The sequence below is a fragment of the Hyperolius riggenbachi genome, chromosome 5 (assembly GCF_040937935.1).
Source record: "Hyperolius riggenbachi isolate aHypRig1 chromosome 5, aHypRig1.pri, whole genome shotgun sequence".
NCBI classification, from domain to species: Eukaryota; Metazoa; Chordata; class Amphibia; order Anura; family Hyperoliidae; genus Hyperolius; species Hyperolius riggenbachi.
The window spans coordinates 197,176,437-197,198,709 of NC_090650.1; the positions used below are offsets into that span (position 1 = coordinate 197,176,437).

General features: G+C 43.1%; 1 protein-coding gene across 1 annotated transcript in view; it reads left to right on the forward strand.

Moving 5' to 3' along the window:
• The window catches only part of STAC (SH3 and cysteine rich domain), a 341,487-nt gene that overhangs the window by 281,426 nt on the left and 37,788 nt on the right, over positions 1 to 22,273 (forward strand). The window contains exons 6-7 of the mRNA XM_068236530.1: positions 15,214 to 15,292; positions 17,580 to 17,650. Of these exons, the coding sequence (XP_068092631.1) occupies positions 15,214 to 15,292; positions 17,580 to 17,650 (150 nt within the window). The remainder of the gene's footprint in view (positions 1 to 15,213; positions 15,293 to 17,579; positions 17,651 to 22,273) is intronic.

Here is a 22,273-nt window from a genome sequence, read left to right on the forward strand (position 1 = left end):
AAAGATAATCTGTACTCTATAATTCTTGCAATAAAAAGCATACCATTCTATTCATTATGTTCTCCTGGGCCCCTCTGTGCTGTTTCTGCCACTCCCTGCTGCAATCCTGGCTTGTAATTGCCAGTGTTTACAAACAAAAGACATGGCTGCTAACCAGCTTGTGATAGGCTCAGAGAAGCTCAGTCTGTGACTCATACAGAGCCTGCAGGGGGCATGGAGAGGGTGTGTATAGCTGCTCCCTATAACAAGCAGAGCAGCACATTCTTGCCTGAGATATTGCAGCGACTGTGCAACTAGGAAAGGCTGAAGTAAGACAGACCACATTAGAACAGGTATAGGAACTTATAGGATAGAAGAAATAAGGCTGAAAATTTTGTTACCGAGTCTCTTTAAAGGAAGTGAAGAGAGGAGGTGTAACTTTTTTTTCTCTGAATGATCACAGCTCATTAAAGCCGCCGATCATTACAACGGGGACTTAGATCAATGGATGGGAACTGTGTTCCCATTCATTGATCTCCGGGCTAACGAGCTTGACGAGTGCCCCGTGCGTAAACGCGCAATCGGCTGTGCCAACAGGTTTTTTCATGGACGTAGCTCCTATGTCCAGCATGCATTTTTGGACGTAGGAGCTTCATCCACAAAGCTTAACCAGTCAAGAGTATAAAAGACTCTCCACTTTTATTATTTGCCTAATATTCACAAATAAATGCAAAAACAATTGGGCAGGTTCTTTGCCTTTCTCACTTTCAATTTGTTCTAGTTAGCAGACACAGGTTCAGAAGTATGAACAGGAAATTCATTCTTACCTAAGGATAACATTGATCTTAGAGCACAAGCCTCTTATTTGGGGAGAGATGCAGCTGTGCCGAAATGGACATTTTGTACTAAAGTGGCTAAAATAAATTGGCTATGTTTACTTTCATGGAAGTCATTCTTGTAAAAGCGAATTTTACCTAAATCTAAGTTAGCTGTCTGATTAAATCCAGGCATTTTCTGAAAGTAGATGTGAGGTCTGGATGTCTTCCATTTAGTTCTGGCCTGTCTAGTGCTCATTGATCTCAAGGCCTAAGCTAGTGTATCAGTTTTGTTTATTTCCATTTGAGGGACACAGTAAAGGTAAAGATGAACAATCTCTGATTTCTACATAGTTACTGTGTGCCACTAAATCAACAGCCTTTAGGGCTCTTTTCCACTATGAAATGCGATTGTGATTGCGATCGCAATTCCGAACGCAATCGCGTTTCAATTTCCACCATGCGATTGCGATTAAGCTACTATACTCATTATAGTACAGCTCAATTGCATACAAAATGCGGCAGGACGACGATTGCGCTTTGACCAAAATCGCATCACAATCGGATCGCACTAATGAAAATTGCTACTGCAGTTTCCATTAGTTTAAAGTACCTTGCGATTTGTGATCAGAATCAAATCGCAAAACGCAGGGTAGTGGAAAAAGGCCCTTAGTCTATCCCAGCTTCTTTCTTTTGAAACAAAGCAATCATATGTAAAGCAACACTAAATAGTAATCTTCCAGAAGCAACTATGAAGTTGTCTCATTCAGTCAAATTTCCAACTCAGCTGCTCAAATGGCGTTAGAATTAGGATCTGTACACTTTGTTTAGTCCTCTCTCTCTCTAATTCAGAATGACTGTACCATGGACAGAAGTGGGCCACTCATTACGCTAAGTGATGCAGCTTCCTCAGGCGACGTCATATATCAGGGCGGTATGATTGCCCCAGGCCTTGCACGGAAGGGGGTATCCCATCCCCGACACAAGCAGGAGGGAGATTTGCAGCACAAGAAGGAGGGGCAGCAGGCACAGTAGCAGGGAGGGGGGACCTGTCCCCCTCTCACTCGCGACCACTTCTTGCGCTCCAGATATTTAGCAGCAGGCGCAGCGGACAGGGAATGACTCATCTGACTTCCATGTTCCAGATGCCATTTTACATTCCACAGGTCTCTGCCTTCAATGCTACTCACTGTGCTTCCTGATTAATGGAAGCACAGTGAGCGGCATTGAAAGCGGAGAAGACCTGTGGAGTGCAGTACTCGGACATCTGGAATGAGAAAGTGGTGAGTCATTCCCCGTCAGCTGCTCCTGCCGCTGATTTCATATCTGGAGGGGGGAGAGCGTGGAAGGAGCCCCCCTCCCCACTACTGTGCCCACTGCCCCTCCTTCCAAGCTACCTATATTGGGAGCAACTATACTACCTATGCTGGGGGCAACTATACTACCTATACTGGGGCAACTATACTCCCTATACTGCAGGCAACTATACTAGCTACCTATACTAGGGCAACTATACTACCTATACCGGGAGCAACTATACAAGCTACCTTTACTGGGGGCAGCTATACTAGCTACTTATACTGGGGGCAACTATACTGGCTACCTATACTGGGGGCAACTATACTGGCTACCTATACTGGTGGCAACTACTGGCTACCATATACAGGGGATACTTATACCTGGTTACCTACCTACCTATACTGAGGGCAAAAATGTTTGGGTGCTGTGCGATCAAATCAGGTGGGGGGTGCATCCTCACAAGTTTGCCTCAGGCCGCAAAAAGTCTAGAACCAGCCCTGACCGGGAATTTAGTGTCACATTACTGTATAACTTGAATTTGAACACTCCAGAATAGACTGAAATTATTACTTTTACTTTATTCATCTGCAGCATGTCAGCTGAACTTTTCTTAGGTACACTTAAGTGCCTATAAATTATCCTGCAGAGCCGTTTAGGTAACAGCTACTGTTGATCTGGATTAATTCCAGAAGCAAAAGCGAAAAAAACTCTTGGAAAATTAGCACAGCTGATTAATTGAAATCAAAGATTTATAGCAGTATGCACTGTCTATTTTCCATAATTTGAAGCATTTTGATATATCACTATCAAACTACTAAGTAAAGAAGACGTCAGTGAGTCAGTCGGAAGAGGGTTCATTAAGTATCTGTGTTGTATATATTACTATTATATTATAGAAAGCACCATAATAAAGTATGTCTTTGCCACAAAAGAATTATATTCCCAGTAGCATAAAGTATGCTCAAGTTCTTCCCTCCTGCTCTCTGCTGAGATCATTCCAGTGAATGCAAAAAAGGGCTTAAAAGTCAGTGCTAAAGCTAGGTGACATACTGTATGGCACAGTGGCATAATGGATAGCACTGTCACTTTGCAGTGCTGGGGTCTATAGTTCACATCTGGGCCAGGATAGTCAGAAATTTATATGTGATCCATGTTTTTGTGTGAGTTTCCACCAGGCACTCTGGTTTTATTGCATAACCATGGTGGTACGTTAATTGCTGACCCCCCCCTCCCCTTTCCTTTTATTTGGCATTATTACACTGTGACCATGGTAGAAGGGATTACATTTTGAGCTTCTCTGAGTGACAGTTAGTGAAATGAATATGTGCTCTGTAAGGCACTGTGAAGCATATTACTGCAAAATAAGCTCATCCCCTGTCTAACGTTTCTGAGCTGTTTCTAGTGTTATCACCATGGTGATAAGGCATGTAGTATTCACTGAACAATTTACCTCAGGCAACCCTTGAGTTAACTATTTTGTCTTAATGTTAAGGAGAGATCTCTAAAGTTAACGTTTCAATCCTTAAAATTACTACAGAATTCTAAAGGCTGTTAATTCACAGAGAGATGCAAGTGTAACATGTGTGAAAAGTTATTATCTGGTCCGAGCTGTTGCTAAGTGGAGTATTACTACAGACTGCAATGTAAAGTCGAGCATTCTGAGCTGTCTGCTTTAATTTTTACTAGATTATATAGAAGGGGATTCTGTATAGATATAAATATAAACAGCAGGCACACAGAGAGGGGGAGAGAGAGAGAAACACCAAGTATATATATATATATATATATATATATATATATATATATATAGGCATGCACACACACACACACATAGGAACACACATACCCAGCCACAGCCTCTCTCTCCTATCCTGGCTGTCTACATGGTCTAGTTGAAATCATCCTGGCAGCAGGAGGGGTGGAGCTACATCCTTCCTGCCTGTGCTCCTCCCCTCCCTGTCTACTTCATGGGGAAATAACTACAGAGGTGATAATACAACACTCTCTCTATTATTATTATTTATTGTATTTATAAAGCGCCAACATATTACGCAGCGCTCTCTATGAAAAGTTATCACTGCACCTTAACCCTCCTGGCGGTATAAAAAAATCCGCCAGGAGGGAGCGCAGCAGTTTTTTGTTAATTTTTTTTTCCTATATCATGTAGCGAGCCCAGGGCTCGCTACATGATAGCCGCTGCTCAGCGGCATCCCCCCGCCCTCTTCGATCACCTTCGGCGATCTCCGATCAGGAAATCCCGTTCAAAGAACGGGATTTCCTGGAGGGCTTCCCCATGGCGACGGGGCGGGATGACGTCACCGACGTCACTGACGTCGGGATGTCATTGGGAGTCCCGGGCCACCCCTCGGCGCTGCCTGGCACTGATTGGCCAGGCAGCGTACGGGGTCGGGGGGGGCGTGCGGCGCGATGGATAGCGGCGATCGTGCGCGGGGCAGCGGCGATTAGTGTGCTAGCGCAGCTAGCAAAGTGCTAGCTGCGTCCAGCAAAAAAAAATTTAAACAAATCGGCCCAGCAGGGCCTGAGCGGCACCCTCCGGCGGCTTAACCGTCAAGGAGGTTAATAAGGCAAGCTTCTTTAGTGAATTAACACTGAAAATACAGATCGATGTGTGGTGGGTGGTAAGTTTTCACTTGCCTTATTATCACCAGCATGATCTTAGTGAATTTAGGCCTATTTCTGTAGAGGCTATGCTGTGTATTTGAAAGAAAGCGCTTAAGTTTTCCCATTTACTTTACCCCACAGAACTAATTACAATTTCGGTCAGCATTTAGGCTGGAGCTTATTGTCTTGGTGGTGTTTGAGCTGCACATGGGCTGAACAAAGTGTACCTATTTCTGTTTTCAAAATGTTAGTCGGCATGCTACACCCATTTTGGCACTTGTCTATGGTCTGCTCTCCCTTAGTCGATCTCTGGCCATATCCAAGTCACATTAATACTTTTTTACCCCGTAGGCCAACTTTCTTGTGGATCCCCTACCACCTGCAGCAGCCCCCTCCCATTACATGCACTGCCCCTTCTTCCCTGGTGGTAGCATCCATATACAGCAGCCCCTCTCTGGCATGTAAAGCTCCCTTAGATAGCAGCTCCCTTCTTCCATGTGTTGTTTATTATTTGCAGCCTTTTCTTCCATATGCAGCACCTCCTTCTATGTCCAGCTGACTCCTTGGACAGCAGCCGCCCAAGGCCCAGAACATCTGTGGCCTTTCCAGAAATCTGGCCCTGGTCATATGCATGGGCTCCAACTTCCCAATCTGCTTTTCAATCATAGCCAACAGGAGGATTCAGCAACATGGGTTCATGGTTCTTTCTTTGTAAGCAGTGTACAGTCTTCTATTTTTTCCATGGCTGTCTCTTCTGTAATAAAAAAAAATTCTGGGTGGGAGCAAATAATTCTTAATCTTGGCTCTTGCATAAGCCTTATTCAGACATTAGATAACACTTTCTTTACTGTATCATTTTTAGTATGACTGGGTAAAAGGACCACTATTGTGAAAAAAGTAGGCAGTTAAAATCTGACAGAACCCACAGGTGTTTGACTAGTCCATCCCGTCATGGAGAAATCTCAGAGTTTGCTTTGTTTTCATCAGCACCTCCTGAACAGCAGTTTAATTGCCAAAATAGAAACATACCAGCCAGCCTCCCTACTCACTTGCACACTATTTTGTCAGTTAGACTTTGCAACTGCTGTTCAGGAAATGCTGTTGAAAACAAAGAAAACCCTGAGAATCCCCCATGAGTAGATGAACTGGGCCAAAACCTGTCGGTTCTGACAGATTTTAACTGCCTACTTTTTTTGCGATAGTGGTCCTTTAAGATCTGTACAAGTATTGTTAGTCTTATACAGCTGACCCAGTTCAGCAGAGATGTGTTCAGGTGCATATTTCTGTCATATTCCCCCACAGTGAAAGATCTCTTGATCCTTTCCCAAATCCCCTCTCTATAGGAAATACTTGCATACCTGGTGAAGAAAGGGTGTATGTCTGTATAAAGATTGCTGGACTAAAAATTATGCCTTGCACAGTCAAGTATTATATTATATTGTTACTCAGCTATAGTAAGGAGAAATTATTAGATGATCATTATGGCAAGTTCTTGTATAGACCAATGGCTTTAGCATTAGGATACGAGTATCAATATTGGCAAGTGCATCTTAAGAAATAGAACATATTTTAATTTTAAGTAATGCTTGATTTGGCAGGCTCAATACAAATAATAATAATGAACATTGTCTTTATTAATTTGTGATATTGTGCTAATCCAGGCTTGCAAAATGTATGAAGCCAAATGCCAGGTAGACCAATCTCAATATATGGAATGAGAAAAAAAGAGCATAAGAAATACATTGTTATATTTTGTCTGCTGCAGGTGTTGAGGTATTTCACCATTTTCTTTCTAAAAATGTAAAATCCCATTTATTGCTAATGACAGTATACAGTGCATGCCTACATCCAAATGATTAAATAAATATAGCTGTTTTTTCTAGATGTATTGAAAGCTTTGCTTATTTTAGTGAGCGTGTGATTAAATTGACTGCTTGTGGGTTAACGTTCAGTGAGAAATGGAAAATAGTGCAGATGCGCTAGCCCCATTTACAAAATAACTTAATACAATTTTGAGCAATGTATTAAGTAAAACAACAGCAAATGTTTGCGCCAGATAAAAGGAAGGCATTTTGCTCCTGAATGAAAGCATTTGTGATTCTAACACGGTTTTATTTCTATTAAAATAACACTGAGATTGTGAACCAATGAACAAGAAAGTAGCAGAGTCTAAAGTGAACGCTCAGTGAAGCTAATTATTCATGATGCATGTGCATAATAGTATTGCATAGGAAGCTGTTATGCTGTCTTATCTACCCTTCAGGGGGCAGGATAAATTAAGCTGTTCTGTCAAATCATGGTACTCATACTTTTTCCTTATCTCCTTTATACATAAAATTAGGATATACTGTATATAGAATATACATATATTAGGAATGTGTCATTTTAAGCATATTTGTTTATTTTAGTACTATTTAGCTCTGAAATAAGCATATTTTGTAAGTTAGACAGATGCAACTTAGTCTCCAGCATGCATTGTTTTGTACATGGAATAATAATCCATTGTTTTATGCAGTAAAGCAAAATCTCCAGTCTTAATAACTGAAAACGAGCCCCTCTTCTTCTCTGTGAAGCCATTATATCTCTACTTCACTGCAGCTAAAGAGGCCTTAACCCAAGTCCAGGGAGAGACAAAGGCCCATATGTAATTAACTGTTCCTCCATAGCTTTCGTATAGGTGATGTGTTCACACCTTGGCAATAACACACTTTTTAAACCACCAGTAAAGTACATCAAATATTTTTGAGAATACTTTTTTCCTACTTTTTGGAATTTTTTCATTTGCAAGTTGCTGAAAAGTTACTTTAAAGACATGTTTAAAAAGAATCTCCTAGGTGGAAACTCAGGAGAAAAAGTTAATTACTCAAGGGCCAAAATGTAAAATGTGAACTATACTTCTACAGGTGTCTGCGTTAAGGTACTTTTTTGGGCTTTTAGTATTTTAAATATTATTTTGATCAAAGTTCCCTTGATGTATCGGTCTTCTAACACCAGTAATTAACAAATGCTGATGATTTTCTACAGTGGAGTTAGACTTGCTGGTCTTGCTTTGCAAAGCATTTGGTGATCAGAATATTTAGAGACCTATGGGTGGTTTGTTATGAGCCACAGCTTAACAATATCACTAAGAGGCCAATGCTGTGATTCTCAGTATAGGGTAAATTCCACTCCATTCCCAGCCTGAAGCAGATGCTGGTGCTGCCTGTTGTGAGCACATTCTGTGCCTTCTCCAAGATGGCATCAACTGAATGAAAATCAGGTGAACCATATTCATGGGACTAGATCAGTAAACCATTCACTATAGGTATGTCTGAGGCAGAGGCGCTGAGTGTCGTTTGTTTTGCTAGATGCTGTAACTCCTTTTTCTTTTGCCTGAGGAAGCGGGCCGGGCCCGTGAAACGCGTTGCTTTGTTTTATCTGGCGTTCGTTAATAAATAGACTGAATGTACAGTTGTGTTGTGTCTGCTTGGAGGGGGTAAGTCCACCACTGCCTCCTCTAATTACCAAGTTTTGGCTTTTAACCACTTGAGGACCTAGGGCTTTCTACCCCTTAAGGACCGGCCACTTTTTTTCCATTCAGACCACTGCAGCTTTCACGGTTTATTGCTCGCTCATACAACCTACCACGTAAATGAATTTTGGCTCCTTTTCTTGTCACTAATAAAGCTTTCTTTTGATGCTATTTGATTGCTCCTGCGATTTTTACTTTTTATTATATTCATCAAAAAAGACATGAATTTTGGCAAAAAAATGATTTTTTTAACTTTCTGTGCTGACATTTTTCAAATAAAGTAAAATTTCTGTATACATGCAGCGCGAAAAATGTGGACAAACATGTTTTTGATAAAAAAAACCCCATTCAGTGTATATTTATTGGTTTGGGTAAAAGTTATAGCGTTTACAATCTATGGTGCAAAAAAAGAGCATCTCTGACTTTTCTGACCCCCTGTCATGTTTCATGAGGGGCTAGAATTCCAGGATAGTATAAATACCCCCCAAATGACCCCATTTTGGAAAGAAGACATCCCAAAGTATTCACTGAGAGGCATAGTGAGTTCATAGAAGATATTATTTTTTGTCACAAGTAAGCGGAAAATGACACTTTGTGAGAAAAAAAAAAAAAAAAAAAAAAGTTTCCATTTCTTCTAACTTGCGACAAAAAAAAATGAAATCTGCCACGGACTCACCATGCCCCTCTCTGAATACCTTGAAGGGTCTACTTTCCAAAATGGGATCATTTGTGGGGTGTGTTTACTGTCCTGACATTTTGGGGGGTGCTAAATTGTAAGCACCCCTGTAAAGCCTAAAGGTGCTCATTGGACTTTGGACCCCTTAGCGCAGTTAGGCTGCAAAAAAGTGCCACACATGTGGTATTGCCGTACTCAGGAGAAGTAGTATAATGTGTTTTGGGGTGTATTTTTACACATACCCATGCTGGGTGGGAGAAATATCTCTGTAAATGACAATTTGTTAATTTTTTTTACACACAATTGTCCATTTACAGAGATCTTTCTCCCACTCAGCATGGGTATGTGTAAAAATACACCACAAAACACATTATACTACTTCTCCTGAGTACGGCGATACCACATGTGTGGCACTTTTTTGCACCCTAACTGCGCTAAAGGGTCCAAAGTTCAATGAGTACCTTTAGGATTTCACAGGTCATTTTGAGAAATTTCGTTTCAAGACTACTCCTCACGGTTTAGGGCCCCTAAAATGCCAGGGCAGTATAGGAACCCCACAAATGACCCTATTTTAGAAAGAAGACACCCCAAGGTATTCCGTTAGGAGTATGGTGAGTTCATAGAAGATTTTATTTTTTGTCAAAAGTTAGCGGAAAATGACACTTTGTGAAAAAACACAATTAAAATCAATTTCCGCTAACTTGTGACAAAAAATAAAATCTTCTATGAACTCGCCATACTACTAACGGAATACCTTGGGGTGTCTTCTTTCTAAAATGGGGTCATTTGTGGGGTTCCTATACTGCCCTGGCATTTTAGGGGCCCTAAACCGTGAGGAGTAGTCTTGAAACGAAATTTCTCAAAATGACCTGTAAAATCCTAAAGGTACTCATTGGACTTTGGGCCCTTTAGCGCAGTTAGGGTGCAAAAAAGTGCCACACATGTGGTATCGCCATACTCAGGAGAAGTAGTACAATGTGTTTTGGGGTGTATTTTTACACATACCCATGCTGGGTGGGAGAAATACCTCTGTAAATGGACAATTGTGTGTAAAAAAATCATAAGATTGTCATTTACAGAGGTATTTCTCCCACCCAGCATGGGTATGTGTAAAAATACACCCCAAAACACATTATACTACTTCTCCCGAGTACGGCGATACCACATGTGTGGCACTTTTTTGCACCCTAACTGCACTAAGGGGCCCAAAGTCCAATGAGTACCTTTAGGATTTCACAGGTCATTTTTGTTTCAAGACTACTCCTCGCGGTTTAGGGCCCCTAAAATGCCAGGGCAGTATAGGAACCCCACTAATGACCCCATTTTAGAAAGAAGACACCCCAAGGTATTCCGTTAGGAGTATGGTGAGTTCATAGAAGTTTTTATTTTTTTGTCACAAGTTAGCGGAAATTGATTTTAATAGTTTTTTTTCACAAAGTGTCATTTTCTGCTAACTTGTGACAAAAAATAAAATCTTCTATGAACTCACCATACTCCGTACGGAATACCTTGGGGTGTCTTCTTTCTAGAATGGGGTCATTTGTGGGGTTCCTATACTGCCCTGGCATTTTAGGGGCCCTAAACCGTGAGGAGTAGTCTTAAAACCAAATGTCGCAAAATGACCTGTGAAATCCTAAAGGTACTCATTGGACTTTGGGCCCCTTAGCGTACTTAGGGTGTAAAAAAGTGCCACACATGTGGTACCGCCGTACTCAGGAGAAGTAGTATAATGCGTTTTGGGGTGTATTTTTACACATACCCATGCTAAGTGGGAGAAATATCTCTGTAAATGACAATTGTTTGATTTTTTTACACACAATTGTCCATTTACATAGAAATTTCTCCCACCCAGCATGGGTATGTGTAAAAATACACCCCAAAACACATTATACTACTTTTCCTGAGTACGGCGGTATAACATGTGTGACACTTTTTTGCAGCCTAGGTGCGCTAAGGGGCCCAACGTCCTATTCACAGGTCATTTTGAGGCATTTGTTTTCTAGACTACTCCTCGCGGTTTAGGGCCCCTAAAATGCCAGGGCAGTATAGGAACCCCACAAGTGACCCCATTTTAGAAAGAAGACACCCCAAGGTATTCTGTTAGGAGTATGGTGAGTTCATAGAAGATTTTATTTTTTGTCAAAAGTTAGCGGAAAGTGACACTTTGTGGAAAAAAACCAATAAAAATCAATTTCCGCTAACTTTTGACAAAAAATAAAATCTTCTATGAACTCGTCATACACCTAACAGAATACCTTGGGGTGTCTTTTTTTCTAAAATGGGGACACTTGTGGGGTTCCTATACCGCCCTGGCATTTTACGGGCCCAAAACCGTGAGTAGTCTGGAAACCAAATGTCTCAAAATGACTGTTCAGGGGTATAAGCATCTGCAAATTTTGATGACAGGTGGTCTATGAGGGGGCGAATTTTGTGGAACCGGTCATAAGCAGGGTGGCCTTTTAGATGACAGGTTGTATTGGGCCTGATCTGATGGATAGGAGTGCTAGGGGGGTGACAGGAGGTGATTGATGGGTGTCTCAGGGGGTGGTTAGAGGGGAAAATAGATGCAATCAATGCACTGGGGAGGTGATCGGAAGGGGGTCTGAGGGGGATCTGAGGGTTTGGCCGAGTGATCAGGAGCCCAAACGGGGCAAATTAGGGCCTGATCTGATGGGTAGGTGTGCTAGGGGGTGACAGGAGGTGATTGATGGGTGTCTCAAGGTGTGATTAGAGGGGGGAATAGATGCAAGCAATGCACTGGCGAGGTGATCAGGGCTGGGGTCTGAGGGCATTCTGAGGGTGTGGGCGGGTGATTGAGTGCCCTAGGGGCAGATAGGGGTCTAATCTGATAGGTAGCAGTGACAGGGGGTGATTGATGGGTAATTAGTGGGTGTTTAGGGTAGAGAACAGATGTAAACACTGCACTTGGGAGGTGATCGGACGTCGGATCTGCGAGCGATCTATTGGTGTGGGTGGGTGATCAGATTGCCCGCAAGGGGCAGGTTAGGGGCTGATTGATGGGTGGCAGTGACAGCGGGTGATTGATGGGTGGCAGTGACAGGGGGTGATTGATGGGTGGCAGTGACAGGGGGTGATTGATGGGTGATTGATAGGTGATTGACAGGTGATTGACAGGTAATCAGTGGGTTATTACAGGGGAGAACAGATGTAAATATTGCACTGGTGAATTGATAAGGGGGGGTCTGAGGGTAATCTGAGCGAGTAGGCGGGTGATTGGGTGCCCGCAAGGGGCAGATTAGGGTCTGATCTGATGGGTAACAGTGACAGGTGGTGATAGGGGGTGATTTATGGGTGATTGATGGGTAATTAGTGGGTGTTTAGAGGAGAGTAAACGCTGCGCTTGGGTGGTGATCTGATGTCGGATCTGCGGGCGATCTATTGGTGTGGGTGGGTAATCAGATTGCCCGCAAGGGGCAGGTTAGGGGCTGATTGTTGGGTGGCAGTGACAAGGGGTGACAGGGGGTGATTGATGGGTGATAGGTGATTGGCAGGTGATTGACAGGTGATCAGTGGGTTATTACAGGGAAGGATAGATGTAAATAATGCCCTGGCGAATTGATAAGGGGGGGTCTGAGGGTAATCTGAGCGTGTAGGCGGGTGATTGGGTGCCCGCAAGGGGCAGATTAGGGTCTGATCTGATAGGTAACAGTGATAAGGGGTGATTGATGGGTGATTGATGGGTAATTAGTGGGTGTTTAGAGAAGATAACAGATGTAAACAATACATTTGGGAGGTAATCTGACGGCGGGTTTGCGGGCGATCTAATGGTGTGGGTGGGTGATCAGATTGCCCGCAAGGGGCAGGTTAGGGGCTGATTGATGGGTGGCAGTGACAGGGGGTGACAGGGGGTGATTGATGGGTGATAGGTGATTGGCAGGTGATTGACAGGTGATCAGTGGGTTATTACAGGGAAGAACAGATGTAATGAATGCACTGGTGAATTGATAAGGGGGGGTCTGAGGGCAATCTGAGCGTGTGGGCGGGTGATTGGGTGCCTGCAAGGGGCAGATTAGGGTCTGATCTGATAGGTAAAAGTGACAGGTGGTGATAGGGGGTGATTGATGGGTGATTGATGGGTAATTAGTGTGTGTTTAGAGGAGAGAATAGATGTAAACAATGGATTTGGGAGGTGATCTGATGTCGGATCTGCGGGCGATCTATTGGTGTGGGGGGGTGATCAGATTGCCCGCAAGGGGCAGGTTAGGGGCTGATTGATGGGTGGCAGTGACAGGGGGTGATTGATGGGTGATTGACGGGTGATTGACGGGTGATTGACAGGTGATTGACAGGTGATTGACAGGTGATCAGGGGGGATAGATGCATACAGTACATTGGGGGGGGGGGTGGTCTGGGGGGGGTCTGGGGAGAATCTGGGGGGTTGGGGGTGATCAGGAGGGAGCAGGGGGCAGGGGGGGGGGGGGTATTAAAAAAAAATAGCGTTGACAGATAGTGACAGGGAGTGATTGATGGGTGATTAGGGGGGTGATTGGGTGCAAACAGGGGTCTGGGGGGTGGGCAGGGGGGGGTCTGATGGGTGCTGTGGGCGATCTGGGGCGGGGGGGGGGAGAAAATCAGTGTGCTTGGTGCAGACTAGGGTGGCTGCAGCCTGCCCTGGTGGTCCCTCGGACACTGGGACCACCAGGGCAGGAGGCAGCCTGTATAATACACTTTGTAAACATTACAAAGTGTATTATACACTTTGTATGCGGCGATCGTCGGGTTAACATCCCGCCGGCGCTTCCGTATGGCCGGCGGGATGTTGCGGCGAGTGAGCGGCGACAGGCGGAGGCGGAGGATCGCGTCACGGATGACGCGATCGCTCCGCCCATGCCCAAACAAGGACCGCCGCATTTTGTCAATACGGCGGTCCTTGCGGCGTCTGCTTCCCGGCCGCCATTTGTCTATACGGCGGTCGGGAAGTAGTTAAGCTCCTTTAAAACCCCTTTTATCCTTTTGGCGCCTCTGTTCTCTCTTATATAATATTGTATCCACCCTTAGTGGAGGGTTGCGACCCTTTCTACTATCTACAGAGAGTGACTTCTTATTCCTGAGTGGGGTCAGGATAATCTCCCCACCTGCCTTTACAGTGGTTGCCTATTGGTGACCCATGTTTGTGAGTATAACAACTATTACTCTTTGCATTACCCCCTTTGTCAATACATACTACACTATTGGGGCTCTTGGTGTTCCTCTGTTTATCTCGTATACATTGTGATAGGGACAACATTTAAATGGTAAATAAATAAATTAGATATATAGACAAGTAACTTGTTATAGTTATTTTTTCATCTCGGATCTGCTTTAAGGGAAAAAACCCTTGGAGGTGAAGTAGTTAACTGCTGTTTGACTGCCTAATTTGCATAGATTAAAGAAATAGTTTTAAAACCTTGTAAAGCAAACAAAATTATTAGTAGTACACGATGCACCATGTATATCTTCCCATGTCACATGTAAGTTCAAGTACACTTTAACCACTTCACCTCAAAGGGTTTTTCCCCTTAAAAACCAGAGCAATTTTCACCTGTCAGCACTCCTTCCATTCATTCACCTATAACTTTAATACTACTTATCCCAACAAAACCATCTCTATCTTGTTTTTTTCACCACTGATTAGGCTTTCTTTGGGGGGGGGGGGTACGTTTTACTAAGAATTATTTTATTCTAACTCGGTTTTAACGGAAATAATAAGAAAAAAATTGAAAATTCATTATTTCTCAGTTTTCGGCCATTATAGTTTTAAAATAAAACATGCTACTGTAATTACGCCCCTGCACAGAGTTGTGGCATTTTGCAGGGGCGTAGTTACTCGTCCCGGGAGAGGGGAAGTGGTTAATGTTGCTCGAAATGGATCAATTAACAATTAAATGCATTTTCTGCCATTTTTTATTGACCAAATTTCAAGTTGCACATACTTTGAATTAAATTTGCATGCAAGCTAGAATTCTTTGAATTTTTTGCTAACCAGTGAGGAAGAACTTGAATTTTGATGTGACTGGAAAGTTTTTTTTATATAACTTTACATAAAATTGAAAAGGTATAAACTGTTTTCAACATGATTCAAAAGGAAAATAATATTTTGACTATTTTAATTTGCAGTTTAACTGTGTGTATTTTTTTTTCCTCCATATGCAATACTTTTATTGTTGTCCTTTATTATTTATACATAATTTGACAAAATAACCTAATAGACTAAAAGATTAGACATGCTTGTGTTTGTATTCATTGAACTAGTTCACTTGAAGACTACATTGACCTATTCTTGTATTTTGTTTTTCTTGATTATATTGCAGAGTGCAGATCTGGTTGAAGTACCTGAAGAAGGAGATAGTTCGTATTTACTGGATGGAAGTAGACAACGAAGTGATAGTGGTGAGTTTCAATTAAAGAACAATGTATGTCATTATTTTCCTTGCACAACATAACATATACAGTAGACAACAAGGAGATATAGGAGGCATATTCATGACGGTTGTGTGTAGCCTGATCACCAGAAATGTGCCAGTATTACTCTGTATGAAGGTACCCTGATTAAGTTTAAATCAATTTTGCATAATATTGCTATAATGCAAGAAGTTCTGAATCAGGATGATACCATTTATTGGCTAACTTAGAGATAAATAAAAAGTAAGCTTTCGACTAATAAGCCTTCATCAGACTTGGTTCCTGCATAATAATGAAAACTGGGAAAAAGGCTGTCTACAATGTAACCTAATCACTTATTCAGTGCTGCCTGCTGTCAATAACAGGGCTCTCCTAGCAGGTTCTCAAATGTACATGAACTTGCTGCTTTAGAAACCCAGCCACTTGCACTCCTGGCCTTTGGGCCCATCATAGAAAAATATCTGTATTAATGGAATGGCTGGGCAGACGTCAGGTATTATTTATTCCAGCAATATTTTTATCCAAACATGGATACTCTCCAGGACTCACATGAGCTCTGTTAGTGACACTGGTGGGTGATACTGTACTAAGCTGGTAAAACTGTAAAGTATGAAGCCTTACCACCAGTTTTTTTCATGGAAATCATCTACAGGATGGCCTAAAGTTAGTACTGTATTCAATATAATTTGGGCAGACATTGCATGTATATTAAAGATGTACCTACAAATCAGAGGTCACCATTGCAAAATTGTTGTGGGGCCTATAGATCTAGGCTTGCTCCCCTCTTCCACTACGAACGTATAGACACAGTGACCTAAAATACAAGCAAGACAATATATTTGCAGAGTTTTTCAACTGCAAGCCCTGAATGCTGGTGAGTTCAAGTAAGGAATCTGCCTGCAATTTATTATCTGGTCCTCTAGTCAGTTTTACTATATATGCAGCCAGTTTTACTATACATACTATATATGTTAAGCCCAATAAATTACTAAATGACCTGGATAATCCTTAGCAAAACTTTCTTTCACTTAACCTGCCTGGCGTTCTGATTACCCCGCGGGAATGTTTTTTGCACATTTTTTTTTAATTTATCATGTTAGCCTAGCGCTAGCTACATGATTCCCCCCTCCCTGCGGCGTCCCTCCCTGTTGTCCGATCGCCGCCGGCCCAATCACCCGTCCGGAAATCCCGTTCTGAACGGGATTTCCAGGAGGGCTTCCCCCGTCGCCATGGCGATGAACGTTGTGACGTCATGGACGTCATGACGTCACAGAGAGTCCCGATCCACCCCTCAGCACTGCCTGGCACTGATTGGCCAGGCAGCGCATGGGGTCTGGGGGGGGAGGCTGTATCACGGCGGGTAGCGGCAGATCAGTGGCGGCAATCAGGTACAACACGCAGCAAGCAAAGTGCTTGCTGCGTGTTTTACAAAAAAAAATTATTTAAATTGGCCCAGCGGGGCCTGAGCGGTGACCTCCGGCTTCTCTGGACGAGCCTAGCTCGTCCAGAACGCCAGGGAGGTTAAAGCAAACCTGTGTCCAAATCCTGTGACGTAAAACCAATCTATGAAAACACTGCCCATGTTGCTATTACTTAATTATAGTCTAGTTTCAATGTAATTGTGTTGTGTAGACCCATAGATAAGCTGACCTGAAGATAAATCCGTAAGTTACTTTTCAGTATAAAGTTAAGGTTTCAATCCTTAAAACAATGACATAATTCTAATTGTAAAGACAGGATGTTAATTTACAGAGAGGAATGCAAGTGTTACGTGTGTGAGGAGTTACACCTGGCCTGAGCTGTCGTTAAGTGGAGTGTTACTGCAGACTGCAATGTAAAGTGAAGCATTCTAAGCTGTCTGCTTTATATTTTACTAGTTTATGCAGAAGGGGACTCTGTATAGAGAGAAAAATACACAGCATGCACACAGAAAGTGAGGGAGGGAGGCCAAGCATATATAAATACAAAGCCAGCATATATAAATACAAAGCATACATAAATACAAAGCCACAGAGCTCCGCTGTGTAACTGAGCAGGGCCAGGGATGTGTGATCCCTGCTAACCTCCGCACCTAGGACTTGACGCCGATCCGTGTTAGGCTTTCCTGGGGGAGCCACGTTCCCGACGACTATTGGTGTTAGGCGGTCGGGAAGGAGTTAACTCAGTGGATATCCAGCATATAACACATATTCAACCTGTCGGGCATTCTTCTTGTGAATCTCTCCCGTAGTCATCTTTAACATATTCACAATACTGTTTTTCTTTTTTATTGTAGTTTTTAGCTACTTAGAAAATGGCACAGAATCCTTCAGCGAAGAACCTCAGCAGAGGGGCATGCATTTAACAGTATGTATATTTTGACATTGTTATGACTTCACATTGTTATATTTAGAGCAATATATTTTCTTCTTTTTTTCTTGTAAATGTGACAGAATTTAACACTATTTACTGTGAAAACTATGACTCACTTAACCACCCTGGCGTTCTATTAAGATCGCCAGGGTGGCTGCGCAGCAGTATTTTTTGATTTTTTTTTTTTTAAATCAAGTAGCTAGCTTAGCGCTAGCCCTCCCTGCCGAATCCCTCCCACCCTTCCGATCGCCACAACAGACAAAGAGCAAATGACAAGCAGGTCCTAATATACTAAGGACCATTCAAACGGCGCCGCCAAGAAGCCCAGCCAATCAGTGAGCAGGCAGCTGTCAGCTGACCAGCAGGTCAGCTGACACGTTTTCTAGGAGCATAAGTGCTGCGGCGATAGCGCTAGCTACATGATTCCCCCCTCCCTGCCGAATTCCTCCCACCCTTCTGATCACCGCTGGCGATCAAACTCATCAGGAAATCCCGTTCTGAACGGGATTTCCTTTAGGGCTTCCCCCGTTGCCATGGCGACGAACGGAATGACGTCATTGACGTTATCGACATCGTGACGTCAGAGGGAGTGCCGATCCACCCCATAGCGCAGCCTGGCGGTGATTGGCCAGGCTGCGCAAGGGGTCTGCGGGGGAGCCCCTCTTTCGTGGTGGGTAGCAGCGCATCAGCGGCGAGCGGCAGCGATCGCGTAAGACACGCAGCTAGCACTTTGCTAGCTGCGTGTCTTACGCGATCGCTGCCGCTCACGTATAAAAAAAAAATGGTGAAAATTGGGCCACCAGGGCCTGAGCAGTCAATCGCGGCGGTAATGGACGAGCTGAGCTCGTCATTACCGACAAGGTGGTAAAGCACTGATACAAACACGAAAAAAGAAAACAAAAATAACATATCTCAGTGAATGTGCCACAAAACTGTATTGTCAGAATGGAGTAATGCTCATTAGGGTTTAGTGCAGTTTTTGTCTGTCTTTATGCTGCATTGCACTGAATAAAGCACTGACAGTGCCCATGCCTGCAGCCATTTTACCACTTTAACAACTCTACTGAGTAGGTTCTGTGCTAAAACAAGCATCTTGTAATTCAGCGCTCATGTAAACACCCACCCTTTGAAACAGATTTAGCCATCCATCTAGTATGTGTTTGAAATATGTCTAGTGGTTAGAATAATGTTTTCAGTGGGCATTAAACAACCAAACTGGGACTGTGAAATAATATATTTAAAGTGTAACTCTAGTCTCAGAAATAGGACAGTACAGTTTTATAGGTGGACACACTAATGTCCAACAGCTGAATGGTATTATTATTATTTTATTATAATTTGTATTATCCATTATGTTCTGACGTATTGATCTATAAATGGATGTCTGTCTGACCCTGATTCTTGCTGGTATAGCCTTTGAATGAATGGAAGAACGACAGAGCACTGTTAGACTCATTACATGTGTCTTGTCTTGTGAAGGCAATTTTCCCCATTTCTTATCTATTTGTGTAGATAAGGTTTGTAGGCTTGTGCACACACTAGACCGTTCTCAATCCCTGACCCGTCGCCATCCATCCGAAATGACAGATTTTCTATATTGAGTGTCGGCTGAGAACATTGTTCAACTCCTTACCCCATTTGCGTCATATTGATCCATTACCACAAAATCATCCCTCGGTACCTCTCTATAGCAACAGAACGCACTGCCAGCCTCTAGTCTAGCGACACATCTATGCAGAACTCGGCCTGAACTGTCACCTGAGGAATCAAATCCCAATCCATGCAGACAACACATAATGTGCAGATGTATGTACATTTAGGAGTCTGTGTCTTTTTCTAGTGACTAAGGCCAAAGATAAAAACCAAACATGAATGACCTCACCAGCCCCCAGACCTACTTATAATAAGTGATACTGAAGTACTGGAAAATATTTAGGACAATCTCAATAGAACAGAAGTTTTTAATTTTGCTGAGGCTATGAAATGGCAATCCTGGGATAAAAAACTTCATTTTTTTATCAGGAATATGATCTTTTTACCTTATGTTAAATCGTAACTGTCGGGTTTAAAATCAAAAATGGCAAACAATTAACAAGGATGCTAACCAGGAAAAACAAAAATTAAAAATCTCTCTTATTTTTCTTCTCCATAAAATATCATTCCCCAGTTTCCCTGGCTCTTATTTGGTACATCTGCTGCACAGAGCAAGTTGCAAGGAAGGTTGCAAGTTGCTGGTTTTTTTTTTTCTTCTTCTTTACTTTCCCCTCAGTCTTAATTAATGCAGCCTGATTGGCTGGAGCCTCTTTCCCTCCTGTTTTCCCCTCCCACACCTCTGTTCCTCTCTGATTGGCCAATACTTCTCAATGCACATTCTACTGCAGACCTGGGTGGGAGTGTCTGAAGACTGGGAGGGGGACAGGCAATGTTCCACAGTCAGAATAAGGGAGGAAATTATTTCAGGATTGGCTTCAAGATAGACACAGACAAAATGGAAAATACTAAGAAGGATTTTCTTTTTTTAACTATGGACAAATCACTAAAATCAAAATGTGGACAGTGCAATACATATCTTATGTAAGTAGAGCAAGTACTTATATATGTGTTTTTTGTGATATAGTATGGCCGACAGCTCCACTTTAACCTCCTTAGCGGTAACCCCGTGCTGGACACGGGGTAAGCCGCCGGAGGGTGCCGCTCAGGCCCTGCTGGGCCGATTTTCATAATTTTTTTTTTGCTGGACGCGGCTAGTACTTTGCTAGCTGCGCCAGCACTCTGATCGCCACCGGCCCCCGCCCGATCGCCGCTATGTGATGCGGCGCGCCCCCCCCCCCCCAGACCCCGTGCGCTGCCTGGCCAATCAGTGCCAGGCAGCGCCGAGGGGTTGTTCGGGACTCCCAATGACGTCCCGACGTCGCTGACGTCGGTGACGTCATCCCGCCCCGTCGCCATGGTGACGGGGGAAGCCCTCCATTTGAACGGGATTTCCTGATCGCCTATCGCCGGAGGCGATCGGCGGGGCTGGGGGGATGCCGCTGAGCAGCGGCTATCATGTAGCGAGCCCTGGGCTCGCTACATGATTTTAAAAAAAAATAAAATAAAAAAAACTGCTGCGCTGCCCCCTGGCGGAATTTTTCATACCGCCAGGGGGGTTAAGGGGAGGGGAAGCTGAAGCAGCAAACTGTGGGAAACTGTCCATACACTTTAAATGTTGCAACTAAGCCTTCAAGATTATCTTGCCTACAAAGCTTTTACAGTTAACTCCTTTTAAAACCTATTCATAAAGTGTTAGGTTGACAATGTCAAAAAAGGCTAAAGTGGTTATGCAAGTTGACAGACATGTCACATTAAAGTACTGTCAAGTGCAGTGCAGTCACTTTGTTAGGGGGAATAACAGGATGATTAATTCTGACATCCGATCAAGGACTTAGACGTGAAAAACATGGAATTTAGTCACTCTTTATTAAGTGGAGTTGTGATGAGCTTGCATGTGACAACTCTGGAACCCAAGAAATCAAGAAATCAAAAGGATGACAAATTATATTTACACTGAATAATTTATTACTAGTAGCTAATACTTAAGAATACACTAAAAATTAAATATGCATTCATGAGAGGACGGCAAAATGACACAGGCACAGATATTGCAGTTTGGTTAAAGAGGTGACTAAAGGATGGTGTCTACCATATAAAAAGCTTGCAAATATGAGAAATATGCCTATGAGTCAGTACACATTAGACTAAAGCAATTCACATTAACAAGATAACTTTGCCAGAGGTTTTGTAGTGAAGTTGTCATGTTTTGACTACTGATTATCATTGAAAAGTCATGCTTAACTGCTGAATATGTGAATGCTTTTAGCTAAAAGAGAAAAGTGCCCATAACAAAGATACATAGCTATACCAGTCCTCCATATTTGGCACTTCTGCTGGTATTGATGTTCCAATAAACAGAATGAGTAAGATGAAGGACTCTGCCCAGTTGTATAGTTTCAGACAACCTAAAGTGGAAGTGTGTAAGGGGGCTTGTGAAGAAGAAAGGCACAACTATCAGCACCACTAACACAAAAGTCATGGTTATCAGTGGAAGAACCTGGCATAACATTGTGTTGGATGGTAAACAACTAAAACTAATGGAAAGCTTTAGATAGCTATCTCCAATAACCTTTGAAAATTGTAACGTTGATGCCAAAATAGGTGGAAATTGGCATACATCAGCCAGCTTTTCTTGTTTTTTTGTTTTTCTTGTTTTTCTCGTAGTCTCAGTGAATGGATCCTTCTATTTTTTATTTTTAGCTTTAGCAGTTGTGGTTGTCAGCTCAGCATAGCTACCCACCTCCATCTCAGTCGGAGCTGCTAGACCACTCGCTGCAGCCCCCCTTGGTTTCAGGCTACCATCGGGGATCAGCAGTCAGGCTCCAGCAACCACCATTGTACCTCCTGCAGCGGCAGCCGATACCACTGGCAGATGTCTCCAGAGGGGCCTAGATCCACTTACAGCTGCCGCCTCAGGCCTGCTGAGCCATCCACGTTGCCACCGACTAGGGAACAGTTTGTAGCCACTGACGGCTGCTGCGGCGGCTTCCCCGCTGACAAGTCCGCCACTGCCCTTGAGAGGCT